This window comes from Molossus molossus, unplaced genomic scaffold (genome assembly GCF_014108415.1).
Source record: "Molossus molossus isolate mMolMol1 unplaced genomic scaffold, mMolMol1.p scaffold_m16_p_14, whole genome shotgun sequence".
In the NCBI taxonomy this organism is placed as follows: Eukaryota; Metazoa; Chordata; class Mammalia; order Chiroptera; family Molossidae; genus Molossus; species Molossus molossus.
Window position 1 is genome coordinate 35791123 of NW_023425349.1, and position 24127 is coordinate 35815249.

Genomic DNA, 24127 nt, shown 5'->3' on the forward strand with positions numbered 1-24127 from the left:
AGACCCACCCAAGCTGTTTCCAGTGGTTTTGCCATAGGATTGGCCTGTCTTGGCTCTTGCTTCAGATTTTCCTAAATTATCTCAAACAAACAGTACCTGGTTTCATACCTCTAGCTAAGTGGCCCCGGGCCTAGCATTAGAAGCAGCTAGCCTTGATTCACAGCTTGGCTGGTCTGGGCACCTCCAAGACCAGCACGGGAAGCAGCCATCTAGATCACTTTGTAGCTTATGCCTGGTGGCCCCGAGTAGAACACAGGCAGTGGCTGACCCTGCCCCAGAGCCAGCACACCCAGTGGACAGCTTCAGACCATGTCTAAGCACCACCACCCAACAACCTCCACAAGCAACACACTCAAGGAGTAGATTGAGTGGGTACCAGAGCCCTGCTGAAGTAAGTCTTTCTCTGTGTGGTGGGCCCTGCACAGCTGATTCTTCAAGGTAGTCAGAGGTCAGTGGTCAATGGGCACTGCAGTCCTTGCAGCTGATCAGCCTGAGTGAACCCCTCCCATTGACGTGCCAACAGCAATCAGGACTCAATTATAACCAAAGGGTGTACAGTACACACAAAGGGTGCACCTTGAGGGCCGAGCTGGGTGACCAGGGAGGCTGTGCCTCTGAACCCTACAGGACACCTACTACAATAGGCCACTCTAGGAAGCCTAGGAGACATAGTAACTCTACCTAATACATAGAAACAAACACAGAGAGGCAGCCAAAATGAGGAGACAAACATGTCCCAAGTGAAAGAAAAGAACAAAACTCCAGGGAAAAAAACTAAACAAAATAGATAAGCAATTTAACAGATGCAGAGTTCAAAACATGGTTTTAAGGATGCTCAATGAACTTAATGAGAATGTCAAGGAACTTAGTGAGAACCTCAAGAGCTTAAAAAGGAAGAGTCAGAAATGAAGGATGCACTAACTGAAATAAGATATAATTTACAGGGAATCAATAGTAGAGTAGGTGAAGCTAAGAAGCAAACCATCTATTTGGAATATCAGGAAGCAAAAAATACCCAATCAGAGCAAAGAATCCAAAGAAAATGAGAATACTGTAAGGAGCCTCTGGAACAGCTTCAAGCATATCAACATTAGCATCATGGGAGTATCAGAAGGAGAAGAGAGAGAGCAAAAAATTGAAAACCTATTTGAAAAAATAATGACAGAAAACTTCCCTAACTTGGTGAAGGGAACAGACATACAAGTTTAGGAAGCACAGAGAGTTCCAAACAAGGTGAATCCAAAGAAGTCCACACCAAGACACATCATCATCAAAATGCAAAAGGTTAAAGACAAAAAGAGAATCTTAAAAGCAAGAGAAAGGCAGTTTATTTGTTACCTACAAAGGAGCTCCCATAAGACTATTAGCTGGTTTCTCAAAAGAAACTTTGCAGGCCAGAAAGGAGTAGCAAGAGATATTCAGAGTGATGTAAAGCAACAACCTACAACCAAGATTACTCTAGCCTTCAAAGCTACCATTTAGAATCAATGGACATTATAAAGAGTTTCCCAGACAAGAAAAAATTAAAGGAGTTCATCACCACCAAACCAGTATTATATGAAATGTTGACAGGTCTTCTTGAAGAATAAGAACAAAACTATGAACCAGAAAATGGCAACTAATACATATTTATCAACAATTGAATCTACAAACAAAATGAGCAAACAGAACAGGAAGAGACTCAGATACAGAGGACTTTTTTTGGCTGCCAGATGGAGGGGGCTGGGAAGATGGGTGAAAAAGTGAAGAAACTAAGAAGTACAAATTGGTTGTTAGACTGATGAACCTCAAAGGGAAGAGGGGAGGGAGGGTGGGAAGAGATAAATCAAAGAACTTACATGCATAACTAATTGACATAGACAATAGTGTGGGGAAGGCAGGAGAGGTCAGGGGCAGGGAGGAGGGGGTCAATGAGGGAAAAAAGGGGGTACATCTATAATACATTCAACAATAAAAAAAAAAAAAGCATGATAATGGGTTTGTCAGGTGCTCCATGTGGCAAGGAAAGAGGACAAACTCAGAAACCCAAGGAGCTGCACCATCCTTTCTGTACTCCTTGCAACGGCTTAGAGGGGTGGGGAGGGGAGGGGAGCAGGAAGCCCAGGCTCCCATTTCAGTCCCTTGTGTTGTGCTCTAACCTGTTTTCCTCAGATTTTTCTGGTATGGTCTAAAATGACTTTCCTAGAGGGGGATGGGGGCCATGAGGAGCTGTAACTTCAGGGGAAGGGAAAGAGAAACCTAGAAGGAGCTCCAGTGTGAGCAAGGTTGTGCAGGGTGCGTCTGCCTCTAGGGCTCTGCGTTTACCTTTGCAGGTGGTCTCGGATGGGCTGGGGGGTCTGTGTCAGATGTATGGCATGCTTGGTCTGCTGTGTGTGTGTTAGGGGGACATGCACACATCTGTATGCACTAGTCTGTGCAGGTTTTTGCCTCCATCTCTGGATTGCTATAAAAGGAGAAATTCGTTTGAAGAGTAAGTCAGGAGGAAAACCTCTCATGTAGGAGGCTGGAACTCTGGATTCCTTCCTGTGATTTTTTTTTTTTTTTTTAATCCTTATCCAAGGATATTTTTCTATTGATTTTTTTTTTTAAGATAGAGTGGAAGAGAGGGATGGGGAGAGAGAAACATCCATATTGATTGGTTGCCTCCTGGCAGGATCCCCACTGGGGATAGGGACGGAACCTGCAACCCAGGTATGTGCCCTTGACTGGGAATCAAACCTGAGACCCTTCGGTCCTTGGGTGATGCTCTAACCACTGTGCAAAACCAGACAGGACCCTTCCTGTGGCTTTAAATGGCTTTAAATTAAGCCTTCCCCTTCTTGGGACTTCGGTTTCCCCAGTTCGGTCAGAACTAAGCCTCTCTGTGTAGTTGCATTTAGTGAATCCTCAAAGGGTCCTCCCTTCTGTCTGTGGTATCTAATAACCTTTCTAAACCAGAATCCTTTTAGCTAAATACCCCATTTTTCTCTGCCTTTGAAGAAAAAGAACAATACCTCAAATCCTAGGGGTCCTTGTAGCAGGTGATATTCAACAGTGTCTTGAGGGCTCCTTGGTTCCTGACCTATTGTCAGATTTGGGCTAGACAGAGCCCCTCCCCCCACCTAAATATACACATAACCTTTTGCTTTGTGAGTCAGAGATTAATCCAGGTGAGTCATTAAGGGGAGGGGAAGCCTGGGGCACGTGAATTACCCCAACCTTTCTTAGGAAAGGCCATCCTTCCCCTCCCCCGAAGGAGCACCTTAGACTGCCCCAGGAAACTAAGGAGGATCAACATATTTCAAACCCAGAGGTAGACACTTCCCTCTACCACTTCAGTTTCTGGAAGGACGATGGGGAGGATAATTTTTCTGGTTTGCATGGGTCTCAGACAGGTGTATAAACTTGTCTAGGGTTGCACAGGGAGTAGGGAGTGGAGCTACAAAGAATCTAGGTGTCCTGGCTCCAGGCCTTGCTGCTGATTCTGGGCTTTCCTGGGGCCAAGGAATGGGGTGAGGAGGAATAAAAGACTAAAGAGGCCTGAACAATGGGGTAGGAAGGAGTGAAAAGCCTGGCCCCCTTCCTTGTTCTGGCCTGCCTGCCAGTTTTGCCCCACTCCCTCTGCTCAAGGCAGTTGAATGAAGTTGTTATCAGCAAGACCAGAGAAGTAGGGTCAAGGGAGGGGTAGGGGGGTGGGAGTGTGAGCACTCTGGTCCACCTCAGCTCAAGCCTGAATCTCCTCTGTTCCCCAGGCTGGGAGCTCCTCAAAAGCAGGACCCAGCTCTCTATTCTCCCAGACTGGAAACCTCCACAGGACAGGGATGGGGGTCCAAAGATTGATGATGCCAAGGTTGGGCCCTGATTGAAGAAGTAAAGGAGCATGGAGATCCGATCCAGGCCCTGTTCCACTTGACGACCACTGGTTTGGATGAAAAAGATAGTCAGATTTGGCATCCTGGCCTTTCCCAGTCTCCCTCCAAAACACCCCAATCATTATCTCTGAACCAATGGGGTCTTGCTGAAGCCCAGTTCCCACTGACCCCAGGTCTAGAAGCCCTCAGGAAGTCATTCCTGAAGTCTGACTGCAGAATCTCATGTTGCAGCCTGTTTTCTCCCCTGGATCCTTCTCCTGTGAGTCCTCTCCCTTAGGGTAGGTATCTAGTGGTTGTCCTGTAATTAGAACCCAGACTGAGGTGGGATGAGGGGAGAGTATTCTAGGCCTCACACACACCCATCACCTTTCTGGAACACCAGATCCAGTCTCCTTCCCCCACCCATCTCCCCACCCACAAGCCCTTCAGACCATGGTCCTCTCAGAGAGCAGTTTTCCTGGGCTCCAGCTCAGCTTCAGGTTCCTGTCTACACAATTCTGCCCACCTTTAATTTTAGCTTCCTGCCGACCTGCCCTGCCCACTCTGCCTACTAAATCCCAAATCTAAACCATCCTCTCTCCCTACAGCCATTGCCCAGCATCTGGCCTCTTTCTTTCCTCTGTTACCTCCTTCCAGATTTTCTGGCCTCAGTCTCTCCCCTTCTTACCCATCCTCCACTCAGCATGTGGAGGGATTCATCTAAATAGCAAATGAAGACCATATCAGCCCCCTGCTTAAAAACCTGAGGTCTCGCCCTGGCCGGTTTGGCTCAGCGGTTAGAGCGTTGGCCTGCGGTCCAGAGAGACCCGGGTTCGGTTCCCGCTAAGGGCACGTACTTTGGTTGCAGTTTGTCCCCGGCCCTGGTTGGGTCGTGTGGGTGGCAACCACTCGATGTGTCGCTTTCACGTCGATGTTTCTCTCTCTCTCTCTCCCTCTCACTCTATCTGAACAAAATATCGAAAAATGTCCTCGGGTGAGGATAAAACAAAAAAAAAACAAAAAACAAAAAAAAACAAAAAAAAAAACCTGAGGTCTCCTATAAGCCACTGTTCTTAGCAGTGAAACATTTGTCAATTGTTCAGATCTTGATGTAAAATGGTTAAAATGCTGTGGTTGAAGCAGGAAGTGGTACCAGGGCTCTGCCTCCTTGGCTTCCCTCTCCCCATCTCCAGCTGCAGCAGTCCCTGTGAGAGCTTCTTCAGAGCCCTTGGGGCTTAAAGAAGCACAACTTAAATATCTCTGCCCTCTCCACCCTCAGGTAAGGTCCAGGCCCTTAGTGTAGAACCCAAGGCCCTTCCTATGCTACTTGTGTCTCGCCCTGGCCTCACCATGGCTGCTCTCATCATGTATCAGGCCAGCACCCATCCTATCCAGGGTCCGACCAAGCAATCTTTCACCTGGAAGACTCTCCACAAAGTTCCCAGCCAAATGTTTCTTCCTCCAGGAAGCCCTCTGATTGCCTCAGCCCAAAGGATGCTCCATGCCCTTCCTCGTTTCAGGGATCAGGCAAATGCTGGGCCTTGATTCAGGCCCCACAGGAATCCTGTGAGCTTTCCTTCTTCCTCAACGTCTGGTCCTGATTCCTCATCTTCTGAAGCAACCTCATCCGGTTCCAGGAGCTTTCCTACTAGTGAGGAGGGAGATGGGAAATCAGAAAGCCCAGGGGTTCCAGGAATCTGGTCCTGAGGTGTGAACCAGAACCCTCTAGACACCTTAGTTCTGTTGGCAATGATAGCCTGGTCTGTGTCATCTTCATGTCACTAACTCTCCTCTTTGTAGGCTGGCATGGGGCATACTCAAATATCCAGCCAGCGCGTCTTCAGACTTCTTAACAGATCCCCATCTGCCATCTCTGGCTTTTACAAACACTGGACACAGATCCACAGCCAGTCCCAGACAAGGACACTCACAGACCTCCTTGGACGCACACATGCACACACAGGCCTCATGAATACATACATACATATGTGGACCCCATGGCTGCCCACGTGTACACACAGACCTCCTTGGATATATGCATACACACAGCCAAGAATGCACATTCACACATGAGGAAATGTGGCTCTGATTAAGGAGGTAGCTTCTGGAAAGAAATCTTTCCTTCTATGTTCACTGTGAAATACAGTTTTCTTTTCTTTCTTTTATTTTTTTTTATTTTTTACCTGAGGATATTTTTCTATTTATCATCAGACGGAGTGAGAGGGAGGGAGAGACAGAGAGAAATATCAATGTGATAGAGCCACATCGACTGGTTGCCTCCCGCATGACCTGACCACGGCCAGGGATGAACTGCAACCGAGGTACATGCCCTTGACTGGAATTGAACCCGTGACTCATTGGTCTGCGGGCTGACACTCTAACCACTGAGCCAAACTGGCTAGGGCCGAAATACAGTTATCAACCTGAAAAACATCCACAGTCTTTGATTCTTGCAGAGGCCCTGGGTCTGGGATTGGAGGAGGATTCCACCTGAAACCTCCAGGTGGCTGATGAAGACACTGAGACTGTGAGAAGTGAGAGAAAAGAGCTGCCCAGGTCACCGGATTGATCAGTGGCTAAGCCAGGCTTGGAACTGAAATTCTGGGTCTGTATGAGGGCTCTGCCCCCATCGGCCTGCCCCTATGACTCTGGATCCTTCCTTAGCAAGGGGTCTAGGCCTCCATCGCATCCCTCTGCCTCCTCTCTATGACCCTCTGCTATCTTCAAAGGATGCCAAGGGCAGCTCGGGGACAACAAAAAGTGAATCCAGAGTCCCCAGGATATGGGTCAAAAGGTAGATTTTCTTTTTTTTTTTTTATCCTCACCCAAGGACATTTTTCCATTTTTTTGTTCAGATAGAGTGGAGGGAGAGAGAGAGAGAGAGAAGAGAAAGAGAGAGAGAGAGAGAGAGAGAGAGAAAGAGAGAGAGAGAGAGAGACATCGATGTGAACAGGATACATCGAGCAGTCGCCACCCACACAACCCAACCAGGACCAGGGACAAACTGCAACCGAGATACGAGCCCTTAGCAGGAACCAAACCCGGGTCTCTCTGGACTGCGGGCTGACACTCTAACCGCTGAGCCAAACCGGCCAGGGCTAAAAAAAGGTAGATTTTTCTCAAGGTCCAGCTGCTCATCTGCCCGGAGATACCTGAGTGGGGGTTCATGTTCACAGGTTCCCTACCATCTCATCTGTCTGTCTGGAGACAGGGGGTGACTGTTAGCACAGTAGGAGGAGACGCTTACCTGCCCCCTGTCTGGGGACGCTCATAATAAGGTGATTCATCTCTTTTCTCCACTCCCATTCCAGTCTAGAGCCACCCCTGACTCTCAAGGCCCAGAAGCAGAAATGGTGTCCAGCAGTGGCCTAAGAGTAGAGCACATTCTAGAAAGGGAGCTCAAGCATGGAGAGACTGTGGGTTCCCAGGCCCCGGCTCCCTGCTCTCCTGTGCCACAACCCCCTCTACCACCAGGCCTGTGGCTCCCTGGTCCTTTTGCCCTTTTCATTTCTCCCCGTCCCCATAGGGTTTGAATCCCAGCTCTGTACTCAGTGGCTGAGTGAGACCTTAGCAAGTGACTTCTCTCCAAACTTCAGTTTTATCATTTATGAAAAGGGAAAAAATATACCCACTTCTGGGGATCGTTTTGCAAATAGAAAATGTCTATGTCTGTTTGGGTCTGCTCCTTCCCCACCCTACTCCAGTGCTCTAGAAGAGGTTAGGGGTTTCAGGAAGGCTGAGGGGACTGTAGCATTATTCATTTTCTATGTCTATACTCTTCTTCACCCCACTTGCTGACAGCAAAGCCCATGTTTCTCCTGCTGTTTCAGACTGCTCCCATTCAGGCAAAAAAGAGTTTGGGGGGCAGAAAATGAAGGGTGTGCCACACCCCACCCCTTACAGGGCCCCAGCCAACCCCTCTGGTTCAGCAGGCTGGGACTTGCATCTTCAGCACTTTCCTTGACTGGGAACCCACTCCCCCAACTCTGACAACAAGGAGTCACAGCCTCCCACGGGTGGATGGGCTGTCAAGGCCCCTTCATGAGCTCAGCCCTCGCCCAGGTGAGACACAGACCTTGCTCAAGATGCACTGGGAGGAAACGGAGCCTCCTTCCGGAGCTCCCAGGCCAGCTGGGTTCCAGACTGCACTCAGCTTTGGCTTTCCTTCCCAAAGCACAAGAGGAAGCGCAGAGGGCTCTAGGTAATGTGTGTGACTCAGACTCAGAGCCTCACCAGACGCACTCTCTTCTCTGTGAAGCCATGTTTCCTTCAGCCTTTTAGGCCAGGGGGCGCCATTCACCTTGACTACTATGAGAATGATGTCCCCAGCGTCTGGTACTGCAATGAGGTCTTGCTTCTGCTCCCCCAAACTCAGGCCAACCTGGCATGTCTGGACAGGCATCATTAGACCCTGACCTGTCTTAATCCCAAATGATCTAAGGAGAGCTGACAGGAGTAAGGAATCCTTGCAAGGCATTGCATCCTTCCCCCTCCTCTAGGCAGGATCCTCTCAGGCCCATTAAGAAGCATGAAGCCCTACCCATACCTTCTCATCTCCAACCCTAATGCATTCTAATGTGCATGTGTATGCACGTATAAGAACATGTTTGTAGCCACTAGTTACAGATAGGAATAAGTTTGGTGGAAGAGTATGGGGTCACGGTCCTGAAGGCTGAACCCTGATTTGGGGCCATAGCGCATTGAGAGCCAGCTCTTGTTCCACTTGCCAAATCATGTGCCTTGGCATGGAGCTGTATCTATTAGAGGGGGTGGCAAAGATGCTTTGTGGTGAGTAGCAGCCCCAGGTTGTAGGTAGGCATAGGCATACATGCACACATGTGTGAGTACATGTAGGTACCCGTGTGCTAATACATGCTGCTTAATGTGAACAAGATACACAAGTCCGCAGTTGTGTGTGTGACCTGCTCCCCCCATGAAGCACATGTGAACACCTATGTGAGCTGAGTGCAAACTGTGTGCAGGAGCCTTGAGTGTATATGCCTGCTGATGGCAGACCTGCCCCTGTTTCTCTCCCCTGCTCTGGGTCCCAGGCCAGGCTGACAGGCCCAGGATGGGGTGCTTTGGGCTGGGGTTCTGCATTTTCTTTTAGTGTTGAGAAGCCCCTTGCCTGTTCCCGCCCTATGCTGCCTTTGCCGCCCTCCTGAGGCAGCGAGGGCTGAGAAGTACATCATGAGGCAGGGAAAAGAGGGCAGCATCTTCCCCCTTCCCCATCTGGGCTCTGGCATCAGGAGTCTAGGGTTCTGTACTAAGTCACATACTGGCAGTGGCGCTGTGGGCATGCACTCAGTGATGGCTCCCTGATTCACCATGGTACCTCCCAGCCCGTGGGTGCCCAGATGGTGAGGTGCATCTCTCTGGGCCAAGGGCCATGAGAGACGTTGTATGTGGGTCCCATATATGTGGGACCTTGTGACCAGGCTCTCTTGTAAATGTGACCCAATAAGCATGTGGGCAGAGCTCAGTGTCTATAGGCCGTGTGGCTATCAGCCTTGGGTGTGTGTGTGTGTGTGTGTGTGTGTGTGTGTGTGTGTGAATCTAACTAATATGCATTGCTAAGCCCCATCTCTTTGGGCTTGAGTCACTTTTGGAGCCTTTAAAAAAAATATATATATATATATTTTGTTATTGATTCTAGAGAGAGAGGAAAGGAAGGGATAGAAATATCAATGAGAGAGAACATCAACTGGCTGCCTCCCACATGCCCCCCACTGGGGATTGGGTCCACAACCTGGGCATGTGCCCTGACTGGGAATTGAACCGGTGACCTCTTGTTGCATGGGTTGATGCTCAACCACTGAACCACACAGGCCAGACCACCTTTGGAGCCTTTATTTCTGATAGCCATTCCTCAAGGAACAAGTCTCCAGGGCCCTTAGCCCACTTGGAATAAGTCTGCCTGGCAAATGTGGTTTCTTTGGTCCCCCCTGGTAGTGCTACAAAAGGGACTGAGGTGAGGGCATATTTGCTCCTAGTCCTGTGGGAGTTGGGCCCAGACCACCAAACCTCAAATTCCTGATTATTAAATGCAGCATAGGAGGCAGGGTTGGCCCATGACCCCCCTCAGATGGGGCTGACACCCCAACAGTCTAGCCAGTTAAATCTTTTAAAGGGACAGACTCTCTCTTGGATGAGGATCAGCCAGAGTGGGAGAGGAGAGTGTTAGAAACAGCTGGGACTTACTCTGCTGGCAAGCATGTGGCATGTGGCATGTGGCATGTCAGGACAATTTCAGTTTAGTCTCTGGAGCCATGTTCAAAATGCACTCAGGTACATGTGTGGCAACCTCAGTTAACTCAGCCATATCTGACAGGATGTGTGCAGCCATGAGAAATGCCCAGCAAGTGTGATCAGACACACAAGACAGATGTCATGTGTGGACACAACTGTGGACAGAGCTGGTTAGGACATGCAATGCATGACGCACTCAGCACAAGGAGCAAAGGCCCATGAACTCTGCTGGAACTCAGCTCATGTTCTGTGTGTCCACCTGGGTCTGGTCTGTGAGAGGGTCTCTTCTCCACAGCCTCTTTCCTCCAGCCCCCTGACAAGATGCTGGGTCCAGCCATCCTGAAGATCTGGGGCCAGGTTCCCTCTTTTCGGACATGTCTTTTCTCACCCCCACCATGGTGGGGATGACAGCAGATCTCACAGTCATGGGCCAGTAAGGTCTCCCTGGAAGCTCCATTCTCTCCAGCTATGTCCTGCACATGCCTGTACCCCACCATTCTCTGTCAGTCGAAAACCCATCCTCCCCGAAGCGCTCTCCGGGTCCAACCTGACTCCTATGGCACCTCACACCGCATGTCCCCCCACCTTCTTCTTTGCTCCGGCAGCCCAGCGTCCCCACTAACCTCCCCAGGCAAGGTGTGGGGGTGGCCGCCCACTCCCGAGGCCGGCCCAGGGCTGAGCGGGCGCTGAGCGGACCGAGCGGGCGGGGCAGCGGGGCGGGCGGACCTGTGCCTCCGGTTCCTATAAAGGGCGCCAGCCGGCGCTCACCGGCACCGCCGCTGCGCCGGCCGCCCGCCCTCCGCGCTCTGCCTCCCGCCCGGCTGCCGCTACCTGCCCTACCCCGACATGGGTCGACAGAAGGAGCTGGTGTCCCGCTGCGGGGAGATGCTGCACATCCGCTACCCGCTGCTTCGCCAGGCACTGGCTGAGTGCCTGGGAACCCTTATCCTCGTGGTGAGTGGGGGCGGTGGGGACCGGAGAAGCCCTTCTGTCTCCAGCCCCTAAACTCCCTAGTCCCTCTGTTCATCGGAGGGCTGTGCTTTTCCAGACAGCCCTAACCCCTCTCCCAGCTCGGATCCCCACCTTGACCCTTCCAGAGTGCTTTTCCCCCATAGCTTTTGCCGCATCTGTAAAAGATGTTGCTCCCCAGTGACAGCTTTTATCCGCTAACCTCCTGCCAGTGACCCAACCCACAGGCCTGGGGCAGCCGTGACTCCTGCAGCCTGGGACCTCCAGACACTTCTCAAGACTCCCATGGCCCCCAAGTTCTCAGAGTCCCAGCCTAGGAGACAGTGGGGGCAGAGGCAAATAGGCCCTTATTAGGTTAGTTGGCTTCTATGTTTGACGCCTAATGAATAATTAAGCCTCAGAAAGTCCAAAAGTTCCCATGACATGAGGACAGTTTGCCACGGGGGTGGGGGTGGGGGGGCTAGCGCAGAGGCCCACAGGGTACAAACAGCAGATGGGAGGAAAGGAGGATCCTGAAGATAGAAGGCTGTGGAAGGCTGTGGAAGGCTGTGGGGCTCCAGGCACAGAGGAAGTGGTGTCACTGAAGTTGCTCCCCTCCTGCTGAGTGGCTCCCAGATCCTGTCAGTTACTGGGACAGATGCTGTCAGCTTCTGTACAGATGCACTCTGAGTTACTCTATGGGTTCTCTGAGTGAAACACTTCCTCTGCCTGGGTTACTCCCCAGTCCCAGTTACTCCCTGGTTACACCAGTTTAGTCCCTGGGTTGTTTGCACTTTTTGAGTCTGGCAGACACACCAGTTACAGTCTCCATGTCCCGTCCCAGTTACTCTCTGATTTTCAGCTGCTCATGTGGTTATACCTGTTTCCCACCTTGGTTACTTCTAGGTTTAGTTGCTCCATTGTAGTGGGTGGGTTACTCCATTCCTGCCCTAGCCCCAACCCTAGGCAATGCAGACCTGCCAGCTCCCTGTGGACTCAGAAGCTTAACTAGAGGCAATTTGGGTTAGGGTGGCCCACCCCAAGTGTGTTGTGGTGATGGAGCAGGCACCATGGGAAGAGGAGGGCTTCGAGTCACCTTTGGAAATGGAAAGCGGGGAAGGAAATCATGGGGTACTTTATCCATAGCCCTTCATAACATTAGTGGCCCTACCAGTCATCCCCATACCTTCTCTTCCATGTGCCAAGAAGGGAGTGGGGCAGAGCCTTGAGTCCCCCACTCTCTATCTGATTTATGATCCAGCCCCCTGTTTGAGAGCAGCCAGGAGAAGGGAAGTTGTCTTCCACATTCATAGAGGGGCCTCCCTGTCCTCTCCCAAGTCGTAGTTCACCTCCCCCACAAAGGAGTATTCAGGCTTAGCGCTGAGCCCCAGTAAGGAGGTTTTCAGGCTCAGGTGAGTATGAGGCATTGGGTGTCAGTGAAAAGCAGAACCTCAAGGGCAGCCTGAAGAGAAAGAGTCAGGCTTGGGAGATCACTGAGTGGTGGGTGAGGGCTTGCCTGCATACCTCTGTGGGTTGGGGACCTAGAGCCTGGTGGGTGAGGGCTTGCCTGCATACCTCTGTGGGTTGGGGACCTAGAGCCTGGTGGGTGAGGGCTTGCCTGCATACCTCTGTGGGTTGGGGACCTAGAGCCTGCATTAGCAGAACTGGGGCTGGCTTTAGGGCAAGGGAAGCCCCTGTCTCTGGGGTACCTAGTGAGGAAGGAGCATGGGGGAGACGGAGGGGTAAGGAATAGGAAGATTAGTCCCAAGGTGGTAGAACTGGATCTGACGGCTTCTCACTTCAAGGCCTCCTGGAATGGAGCCAGGTTTGGGCCTCAGGCAGGCAAGGAGCTGAGACCAGGGCTTGTGAAGCACAGCAGTGTTCCCCAGACTCACATGTGCCTGGTCCCCCCCCCCCCCCGCAACCCCCATATACTCACAATCTCTGATCTTTGCTCTCACCTGCTTGTATACCTTTGCTCTGCATTACTGCCGCTGGCTTCCCCACTGTCTTCTAGACTTTCAGAGGGATGGTAATGAGAATGCCTAACAACAGTAAAACAGGACCCTGACTCATCAGAACAGACAAAAACCCTTAGCACAGGTCTTGGAAATTGCCTGCTGGGTAGATATAAAACCTTTATTTTGGGGAAGGTGGAAAAGGAGACCTGGGCAGGAGCTGGAGCAGCTTTGGGGGATACTCTAGGGGCTCTTTACAACTGGTACAGAAGCATTTTTACATTTAAACAAGGGAAATAGACATACAGTACATTCTGTCCTTGTAGGACATTAGGGACTTTAGGCCTCTTGAATCCCCCATCCCTGGCAGAAAGCTTAGAATTAATCTCCCCACTTCCACTGCCCTGGGGCCCAAACTGGGGCTAGTGAGAGGAGCCACTTATCACTGTCTTTAGGACCTTCCAATCTGAGTGGGGACCCTGGACTACTGAGGGCAGAGAGGTCAGGGCTGGTGGACAGAGGAGGCTCTGAGACAGGGACAGGTCAAGGAGGGAGAGGGTATTGAGAAGGGTTCTGAGGAGAGCCAGCAGCATAGGCAGGGGCTCTGACATCCAAGATTCAGAAGTGGATTCAACCTAACTTCTGGCCTCCGCCCTATTTCTTTGTGTCCCCCCAACCCCCATCACCACCACCACCACCACCACCACCACCACCACCACCTAGCTCTTCTTTGGGGCAAAAATGGAGGCAACTACAGGTGGGGGATGAGTGAGAGCCTTCTTACCTCTATGGGCCAGACCTGAAGGGCTGGGAAGAAACTGCCAAGGTGAAAGCCGTTCCTCTCCACCCTATTCCTGTTGAGATTCAAGAAAAGTCAGTGAAGATGGTTCAGCCATCTTTAGGGCTCCCGGTTGCAGACTGCTTCCATGGGGACCTCCTATGTTAGCATTGGGACATTGGAAGTGGAAGGGCATGTCTGCTGCTTCTCAGAGTGCAATTGCGCAGGAGGGGTTCGGGTTGAATTCCGGACGGGCCTTCCTTCCTCCTGATGGGGGCAGGCAGAGAGGTTGCTGGCTTTACCCTTCCCTCTGGAGTGAGAGTTGCTGGGATTCAGCAGGGCCTCACCCTCCCTGCCTTTTTCTGTTTCTTGACACAGATGTTTGGCTGTGGCTCCGTGGCCCAGGTTGTGCTCAGCCGGGGCACCCATGGGGGTTTTCTTACCATCAACCTAGCCTTTGGCTTTGCCGTCACCCTGGGCATCCTCATCTCTGGCCAGGTCTCAGGTAAGGCCTTACTCCACCCTCAGTCATTACCCTCGTAGCATTCTTACAAGGGATCCCACTGGGGAATGAGGTGGGGGGATATTCCCAAGGGCAGAACATAGCTGTGGCCTGAGCTCTGAGCCCTTGGAAGAGGAGGCGAATGGAGAAGAAACTTGATACTTAGAACCTTTGACTCTCACCTTGGAATCAGAGATTAACAGAGTTCGCCTGTTACATAGTCCAACCCACCATCTGGTACAAGAAACCCTTCTCCGCACCCCTGCTCCCCCAGGCCAGAGATGGTGAATATGAACGTGGTCACATGGCAGGCTATGCTAATAGGTCCCATCTCCCATTTTAGGGGCCCACCTGAACCCTGCTGTGACCTTTGCCATGTGCTTCCTGGCGAGAGAGCCCTGGATCAAGCTGCCCATCTATTCCCTGGCTCAGACACTGGGAGCCTTCCTGGGTGCTGGGATCGTTTTTGGGCTGTACTATGGTAAGCATTACCCTCTTCCACTACCCCCTCCTTCTACTTGAGACCTGCTGGCATCAGGCCTTTCCATGACAGATAGCTGGGGCCTGCCCAGGCCCCTGGCTCATGACTCATTCATTCACGCACAGGCCCAAGGTGCGGGGCACAGGGTAAATAAACAAGTTGGGCAACAATAGCGTCTCAGGTCTTCACTCCACCCACCCCACCGCCTCCGGCTCCTGAGTAAATAGCAGTGATTCTACTTACCCATGACCCCTGGGAGGGTGGGCCCAGCCTGAGAGGAGAAACTGGGCTTGGGCCTCTGCCCTCACCCACTTGGGGTTTAATCTGTCACCAGATGCAATCTGGGCCTTCGCCGACAATGAGCTTGTAGTCTCAGGCCCCAATGGCACAGCTGGCATCTTTGCCACCTACCCTTCTGGACACTTGGACATGGTCAATGGCTTCTTCGACCAGGTATGGGCTGGGGACATGAGGGGGACACAAGGAGAGGAACTAAGTTGCCCTGGGTTGCTGATGGGCTGGCCGGGGAATAGGACTCCTTGTTTAAAGCAGAGTTTCTCAATATGTGTGGACGCCTTTATCAGAATCAGAATGGCAGCTATTTATATTTAACCAGCTCCCCAGGGGACCCTCATCCCTGAAAAGATTCTAGCACCACTGTTCTAGGAGAGCAGAATTCGGGATGTGACTAGACGAAGAGCTAGAAGGAAGCCAGAGGCCTAAAGAAGGGACCAGGGTGTGGGGGAGGGGGGCTACTCTTCACCTTGTTCTCCCTGCTGGTCAGTTCATCGGCACAGCCTCCCTCATCGTGTGTGTGCTGGCCATTGTGGACCCCTACAACAACCCTGTCCCTCGTGGCCTGGAGGCCTTCACCGTCGGCCTGGTGGTTCTGGTCATTGGCACCTCCATGGGCTTCAACTCCGGCTATGCTGTCAACCCTGCCCGGGACTTTGGCCCCCGTCTCTTCACCGCCATCGCTGGCTGGGGCTCAGGAGTGTTCACGTGAGTGCTACCCCCACCCACCCAGCCTCAGCTTGCTGTCCCTCTGTTTGTCCCACCCACCCCTAACTACATATTCCATTCCCCAGGACCGGCCGCCAATGGTGGTGGGTGCCCATCATCTCCCCGCTCCTGGGCTCCATTGCGGGAGTCTTCGTGTACCAGGTCATGATCGGCTGCCACCTGGATCAGCCTCCACCCTCCACTGAGCAGGAGAATGTGAAACTGGCCCACATGAAGCACAAGGAGCAGGTCTGAGTGGGCAGGGCCATCACCCCCTGCCCCTCTCCCTGGAGCATCCACTGACTGTACAGGGGCTACTCCCTATAAGCCCCCTTCCCCTTCCCCCTCCCAGGCTAAGAAGCTCCTTGTCTGCCCCACCCTACTGGACTACCCCCTCCAGGATTTTTCCACGGGACCCTGCCCAAATAAGACTTTAGGCCACTGTCCTTAAACAGTGATGGGACAGAAAGTAGGGCCAACATAACCCTTTGTTTCCCAAAGGGAGGGAATGGGCAGTGGGTATGTGTGTGCATGTGCAGGTGTGTGTGTGTGTGTGTGTGTGTGTGTTCCCAGATATTCAGGGCAAGGGGCCAAGTGGAAAGGATTTAGCTGTGGGGGGAGCCTGAAGGAAGGGGGATGGTGATGTGTCCATCTGTGGGTGAGGAAAGCGCCAGGGGCCTGCATGTTTCAGGGGCTCCAGGTGGAGAAGGGTCCAGATACATGTGTTTCTGAATACGCATGTGTCTGCCCTGTTTTCCAAACAGGCGCTCAGGGGAAGCTTTGGGGGAGGTATGATGGGAATATGGGTAGGGCTGGGAGAAGGGGGCCACAGCCCAGGTGTGGACCTTTGACTGTATATAAGGAGGAGCTGAATAACGTGTTTCTGTCATAATGTAGGCATGAGAGGTGGGGTGAAGTTTAGGTCATAAGTTTCATATTTGCTTTTTTTTTTTTTTTTTTTTAATATAGCAGATGTTACAGTTTTAGGGGTGGGAGGTGGAGACTACTCTCAATAGGGTCTTCACTCTTTTAATCCTCCACTCAACACATGTACTCTTGCCTTTTGTAAAAAACAAAAAACAAAACAACAATAAAATATATGCCTAAAACTGCCTATTGTGTCAATATTTCTCTGCTTATTCTTCTGTTTTCCTGGGGCCAGTTAAGGAGCTTCAGTGTATCTGGCCACGTACCCAGGGTGCAGGAGGCAGCCACACAGGTCAGAGAGCTTCTGCATCTCAGCTTGAGCTTAGCCGCCCCACATTTTCCCCAAGCTTCCATATTCCTGGGAGCCCTGACACAGTGAATGGCATCTCCTTCCTGATCCCTGCACTCCCCCGTCACCCAGAAAGACAGGCCTGAGCCTGGCTTAGGCAAGAACTTTCTCCTAGGCAGAGTCCTACCCTAAGGGAAGGACTGCTACCCAAGAAATAGTGAGCTCCCTGTTGCTGGAGGAGTCCAATCAGAATGGAAACCTGCATTGTCTTCTACAGCCTGCAGCTGTTTAGGCTCCATCAAAATCCACCCATAGCTAAAGAAATCCACCCAATCATAGCTTCTTAGTAGCTTCCCCGCCTCCAGGCCTGCCCCAGTCAGTCTATACAGCAACCAGAGGGATTGTTCTGAAACTCTTGCTGAAAGTGGGCCTTTTTCCTCAGCTTTTTCCCACTGTCCAGAGACAATCTGAACACCCCAGTTCTGCATTCAGGCCCTCAAGGACCTGGCCCCTGGCCCTACTCATACCCTCATAATGCTCTATCCACCCAGACTACTCAGTGTGCTCCTGTGCTCTAAAGTGTGCACTCACTAGAATCCTCAGCTGCTCTAATGCCTCCTCGGAAAGCCATTCCTGCTCTTCCCCACTCATCATCTTCTATAGTTGTCGGAGCCCAGAGACCACAGCTGCATTCATCCCTGTCTCCCGCTCTGTTTCAGTTCTTCAGTCTGAGGTACATCTGAGTCCTGTAAGGCTGGGGTTGGACGGACTGACTGTGGCACCCTGACTGCACAGGAAGGCAAGGGGCTTGGCACACCTGAGCCCAGGAATCTCTGTCAGGTGATCACGTGACCCTTCTCACCTTCTCCATCCTTACCCAATCCTTCTCAAGTTTCATTACGAATAAAAGGGAAGGTGGCCCCAATCCAAGCTCTCCTACAGAGTTAACCCCGTGGGAGCCAGAGGATCCTTGAGTCTGGCAGGAGAACTGTGGGTTTTAGAGGCTAAACCAGCTCTTGCTCCCCAGCCAATTCGCACATGAGGAGACCATAGCCCAGAGAGGGTGGGTGCCAAGTGCAGGGTCACACAGCTAAAACTCTGGGGATGGGAGTGAAAGAAGGCAGTTCCACCTCAGGTCTCCACCCCCTCTTTGTCCTCAGCTCCCAAGAGGAGTACATGGAATGTTAGAGGAAAGCATGCCAGAGGGAGTGTCCCCTTCCCAGGCCCTGGGGGAGGAAGGGCAAACCTTGGGAGGGGACTGTGGCTTCAGAGTTTCATTCCATCCACATTGATCTCCCCTTTAGTGTCCCACCCTGCTGTCTTCCCCAGCATGCCCTATGTCTTTTTGTCATCCTTTCCTCTCAAATCCTGCTGTTGACCTTGCAGTCAGCCCAGGGGTGGGGGAGGCCTTGTGGTTCATTGCTTAAGGAAAGCAGTCAAACCTGGATTCCAAGCCCAGCTTGCCCTCTCTCTAGCTGTGTGACCATTTTCTTTCCCTGAGCCTCAGTTTCCTCATCTGTGAATTGGGAGATATTGAGAGGAGGAAGTAATGTAAGAGAACTCATGAAAAGGACTTAGCACAATAACCAGCAGATGGTAAATAGTCAATAAATGTCACCTCACCTCATGACTTTTCCTGTAGAGCTGGGGAAGGGGGGTAGTGGTGAAGGAGAGATGCTGAAAGCTGTTTTTTAAAGGTCATTGAATTCAACATCCTCTTCCGCGTCAGATTCCTTTCATGGATTCTGAATTTCCTGAGGGGGGGAAGAAGAGGGGAGGTGATGGCTAGCTGTGCTCTGACTAGAGGAGACTTTTGGGTAAGACTGAAGGGATACATAAGAGGGAGCCACACACACAGGTATGGAGGCCAAGGGCACATGTTGGACAGAGGGTCAATTGGTATGAGAAAGGGTAAGGCCTGGCCAGGGCAGGGGCTGGTAGGGACCTGAGACAAGTGGCAACGTATTCCAGGGGCAGGAGAAAAACTTTCCACCTCCTCGTGCACTTCCAGGCTATGCCTCTGATTAGCCATTCTGGCTGATAGCAAGTTCTAGAAAGAAATCTCTTCATCTACTTTAGGGAAAGTATCTTGATCCATTCTGCAAGGCGGCCTTGGAAGGAGAATCACCCTGTGGGAAGGTAGACAGATCCCATGCCTCATCTCTGTTTCTTTTTCCTGAGCTGAGTCCTTACCACAGCCCACTTTGAAGGAGCACGTTTCCTTAAAGTTCTGACTTGTTTGAATTGAAATTAGTCCCCCTGAAACTTGAGCTTGGTTCCTGTTTCCTTGTGCGCCTGCCTCTGTGTGTGCACAACATACAAGTGTGTGCTTCCCAGGGTTTCTGAATGTCTGTCTTTCTCTCAATATGTCTAGTTATGTCTCTGTGGGTCTGTACCTTTGGCCTACCATGTCTCTCTCTTTGTCTCTGTCTTGGTCACTGCCTGACTCTTTGTGTCTGTGTCTTTCTTTGTGCATCTACAAGTGCATGTCTTGTGTACCTTGGAGCCCATCTCTGTGCGTGCTTAGGGGTGACTCTCTTGGCAGCCCTGTCCCGCTCATCTTACTTGAGGCCATGCCTCCTTCTTAATTTCTGGTAATGAGCTCCCTCCTCCTTGCTAACTCTTTCTCCTTGATTTTGTTTGTGTGAAAACCTGGGTGGGGCACCCCCAGGCTTGGTGAAGCATGGGTGGAGTAGAATTGGGTGGGGTGGGAAGGTGAGAGAAGAGAATACTCCATCAGAACAGAGATCTCAGCAGTCGGAGATGCCCTTGATCCCCTGATGAAGGGTCTGTGAGGATGCTGGCCTAAGTAGGGCCCTGCACCTCCTCACTGGGAGGAGAGAGCCTGTTCTGGAATGGGGTTCTAAATTGTGGGCCAGGGAATGCTGGCAGTGCAAAAGAAGGAGATTGAGGTGCTGGGGCCCTTAGGGAGACTGAAGGAGTTTACCTGGAACACCTTTGAGTCTGAAGGGGGGCAGAGGAATGGGTGTGTCTGCTCAGCATCTGGGATAGCTTTCTCAAGGACTCTGAGTCTCCACACTGGGGCCTCGGCTTTTGGTGCCAGGTTCATTTGAGGTAAGGGTGGGAACACAGGCTCTGTCTAGTCTGGGCACCTTGGCTGTTCCAGAGTGGCACCCACCGCCTCTTTGTGTAAAGGGGAAACTGAGGCCCAGAATGCCATTCAGGGTCACAGAGTAGTACAGCACAGCTTGGACTAGAATCCAGTCTTCTGTCCCTAACCTAACTCCCCTCAACCTCTTTTCCAGACAGCACTTTGCAACATCTCAGGAAGCAAGTCTTTGAGTCCAGATCACCTTTGTTCCAAACCAGCCCTTCCCAGCCACAGGACCCTAGGCATGTGGAGTCTCCATTTCCCCCAGATCCAATCTCCAGGCTGCTTGGTGTCCCAGGAGGCTACTATCTATGGGCTGCATCACCTGGGTCTCTGGCTTCTAGCTGTTTCGGCAGGTGGGAGGTACAGCTAGAGAAGCAGAGAGCAGGGAGGTTGGGAGTGATTAGGGAATGGGGAGGTCAGGATATTAATGCCTTTTCCAGGGCTTCCACTGTGTTCCAGCAACACTGCTCTCTCCTCTTGACTCCCCTGGCTGAGGGGGATGTGGCTACCTGCTGTCAGGCCATCCCTTGTTGGTCACTGTGACCCTTCCCTCACCTCTGTAAACAGTCCCTCCATAAACTCTTTTCAGCGAAGCCCTTCCAAGATGTGTTGTTCCTGCTGGATCTGACAGAGTTCACCTCTCTGCTCTTTAGTTTCTTCATTTGTGAAATGGGGAGAGTACTAGTACTCACCTCATCAGGTTGCAAAAGGTGAAGATTAAATGAGATTATTATTATTATTTTTTTATCCTCACCTGAGGACATTTTTGCATGTATTTTCAGATAGAACGGGAGGGAGAGAGAGAGAGAGAAACATCGATGTGAGAGAGATACATTGATTGGTTGCACCCACACGATCCCAATCAGGGCTGGGGACAAACTGCAAGATATGTGCCCTTAGAGGGAACCGAATCTGGGACTCTCTGGTCCGTGGGCAGATGCTCTAACCGCTGAGCCAAACTGGCCAGGGCGATAATATTATTATTTTTTAAAATTATTATTAGTTTTTCTTTGTTGATTTTAGAGAGAGAGGAAGGGAGAGAGAGATAGAAACATCGATGAGAGAGAACATCAATCAGCCACTTCCTGCATGTTCCCCACTGGGGATTTGGCCCCCAACTGGCATGTTCCCTGACCGGACACTGACCCGATGACCTCTTGGTGCATGGGTTCACGCTCAACCACTGAGCACAGTCCCAACCTGTTTGCTAATGTCTCACAGTCTTATCAAGAAGAGCTTCCGCAGGTCTCACTGCCATTCCACTTCAGCTCAAGAATGGGGCAGAAATAGCCCTGGCCAGTTTGGCTCAGCGGTTAGAGCGTTGGCCTGCGGTCCAGAGAGACTTGGGTTCGGTTCCCGCTAAGGGCATGTACCTCAGTTGCAGTTTGTCCCCGGCCCTGGTTGGGTCGTGAGGGTGGCAACCACTCGATGTGGGTGTCCCTTTTACGTTGATATTTCTCTCTCTCTCTTCCTCTCTCTCCCTCCCACTCTTATCTGAACAAAAAATAAAAAAATGTCCTTGGGTGAGGATAAAAAAAAAAAGAATGAGGCAAAAATCAATTATTATAACGCTCGAGTCCTTTTCCTGCTCTCACCAACACACTGGGGGTTCCAACAGCTTTGGGAGTAAGAAGAGGGTCTATGTTTCCCTGTCTCATCCCTGCATATGGCCAATACATAAGAGCCTGGGTGGGGAAAGCACTAATGGGGGATCTTAAGAGACAGCCAAGGTTGCCAGTAGGGCGAGGTTATGAGCGAGCTGAAAACTGTCTAACCTGACCTGGGGTCCCCTCTGAGTGTCTTGGTCATACTTTCAGGTCAGAGTGAGATATGATGTGGTGTGGAGAAGGGGTGAGTATTACCTTCCCCAGCTCCAGAGCTCTCCGGAAATAAATCTTAACAACAGATTTAATCACCTTGACCAACTTCTCCGAAGCCCCTGTGAAGAGGGATGGGCTTTTACCAGGCTTCCTCCCTGCACTCAGAGCCAAGGAGGCCAGGCTGGGAGAGGCTGGGCAAGGGGAGAGAGGACTCTGGGATCCCTGATAATCATCTGGACATGGTCCACTGCTCATCTCCATGGAGACGCCCCCCATAGCTGAGGAGGCACCTGGAATGTCCTGCCCACCACCCTCATTCTTTGCCTCTCCGCTCAGGGTCACTGACAGGGCCTAGCCGGAAATAGGTTGAGGGAGGGGAGAAGGTGACTTGGCCTAAGGCGGAGGCAGGCTACAGGCTCAGTCTGAAGGAGCTCTTTCCTGTTAGAGGTAGCCTTTAGCTGGGGCATCCCAGTTCATGTCAGGGTGGAGAGTGTAGATGACCCCAGCCTGTGGACAAAGTCTTCCTTTTATCAGACAGAGGGTTTACAGCTTGTCACCTTTGGCCCTTGGAGGTGCACGTGTCCCCACATACACGTGAGGGTGTGTCTGCTGTGACTGAAGGCACGTGTAAGTACGCACCCACACACATTTACACACTCACTCACTCACTGACTCCCCCACCCCACACACTCCACGCTTATACAGGAATACTCAATGCTCTGACATCGTCTCACACTCAACCACACACTCAGATACTCATGTGCTTTCACACACTTCCACATCCCCACTCTGACAAACACACCTGCGCTCTATGTCCTTACACTGACACATACTCTCACAGTCATGCACACACTGACACTCAGTGCACTCACACTGAATGCACACTCACTATTATTATTTTTTTAATCCTCACCCAAGAACATTTTTCCATATTTTGTTCAGATAGAGTGGGGGGGGGGGGAGAGAGAGAAACATCAACGTGAAAGGGACACATCGAGTGGCTGCCACCCGCACGACCCAACCAGGGCCGGGGACAAACTGCAACCAAGGTACATGCCCTTAGCGGGAACCAAACCTGGGTCTCTCTGAACTGCAGGCAGACGCTTTAACAGCTGAGCCAAACCGGCCAGTGCTGAACGCACACTTATTGAGCACACACACTTGAACGCACTCCTACTCATGGGTTGCCAGAAGCCACACATACAATAAGTCTGACAGGTTGGAAGTGTGTGTGGGAGGGTAAGTTCAGAGACAGAGGATAAAGAAATGGGGGCAACAGGGGTCAGGATGTGGGATTGGGAAACCTTTAGGTTTCGAGGTCACAACCCAGATTTCAGAGTAAGTGGTCAGGAAGCAGGAAGTTTAAAGAATGTGACTGAGAGTCCCAGTGTCTGGGAAGGGCACATGGTAACTGTTTACAAATACTTGCTGAATGAGAGAACAGCATAATTGAATAAAACTCCCTATTTCTAACTGGTAGCACGGTCTGTCTCACAGAAGTTTATTTAATTGATTTTTTATTTTTAAAAAAATTTTTTAAATTTTTATTTATTTATTTATTATTGTGGTATGTGCCTCTAACAGGAACCAAACCCAGAACTCTCTGGTCCACAGGCTGGCGCTCAACCGCTGAGCCAAACTTGCCAGGGCTTAATTGATTTTTTAGAAAGAGAGGGAGGGAGAGATAGAAACATTGTTGTGAGAGAGAAACATCAATCAGCTGTCCCCTGCAGGCCCTGCACTGGGGATCAAGCCTGCAACCCACACAAGTGCTCTGACCAGGAATCAAACTGGGAGCTCTCGGTCCATGAGACGATGCTTAATCCACTGAGCTACACCGGCCGGGCTGTCTCACAGAAGTTTGGAATCCCAGCAACCAGAGAGTCAGGGCCACCCTATTCTCTGAAGTCAATGGGTCCACATCCTCTAACATTCTACAGAGCAGGAGGCTGAGTTTCAAATATAGGTGACTTGTATGAAGCTATTGGGTAAGGCAGTGGCCAGTCCAGGTTTGGGTCCCAGTCTCAGGGTACAGCCTCTAAGCCCAGGGATACTTAGTCAGAGAGAAGTCACAGCAGGCTGGGCTGCCAGGGGATGCGCAGGAAACGACTAAGCTCCGGGCTGTTCCAGGATTTGGGCCCTAGCAAGGAAAGAGAGGGACCTGCAGGGATCCCTTGAGGTATGCAGGATCAATGAAACCAACAGAAACTGCAGAAGGGCTCCTGGAA

General features: G+C 51.3%; 1 protein-coding gene across 1 annotated transcript; it reads left to right on the top strand.

Annotated features, from left to right (window-relative positions):
* The first annotated feature begins 10862 nt into the window (after positions 1 to 10862).
* AQP3 (aquaporin 3 (Gill blood group)) lies at positions 10863 to 16716 on the top strand. Its single transcript, XM_036261142.1, has 6 exons — positions 10863 to 11033; positions 14142 to 14268; positions 14609 to 14746; positions 15081 to 15199; positions 15531 to 15748; positions 15835 to 16716. Exons 1-6 carry the CDS (start codon positions 10926 to 10928, stop codon positions 16001 to 16003), a joined length of 879 nt encoding a protein of 292 aa, XP_036117035.1. The 5' UTR covers positions 10863 to 10925; the 3' UTR covers positions 16004 to 16716.
* Positions 16717 to 24127: the final 7411 nt, after the last annotated feature.

Excerpts from the sequence above, each read along its gene's own strand:
- AQP3 (XM_036261142.1), top strand. The coding sequence starts at position 10,926 with ATGGGTCGACAGAAGGAGCTGGTGTCCCGCTGCGGGGAGATGCTGCAC. Across the intron at positions 15,200-15,530 it reads TCAATGGCTTCTTCGACCAG|TTCATCGGCACAGCCTCCCT; the intron begins GTATGGGCTGGG and ends CCTGCTGGTCAG. Across the intron at positions 15,749-15,834 it reads TGGGGCTCAGGAGTGTTCAC|GACCGGCCGCCAATGGTGGT; the intron begins GTGAGTGCTACC and ends TCCATTCCCCAG.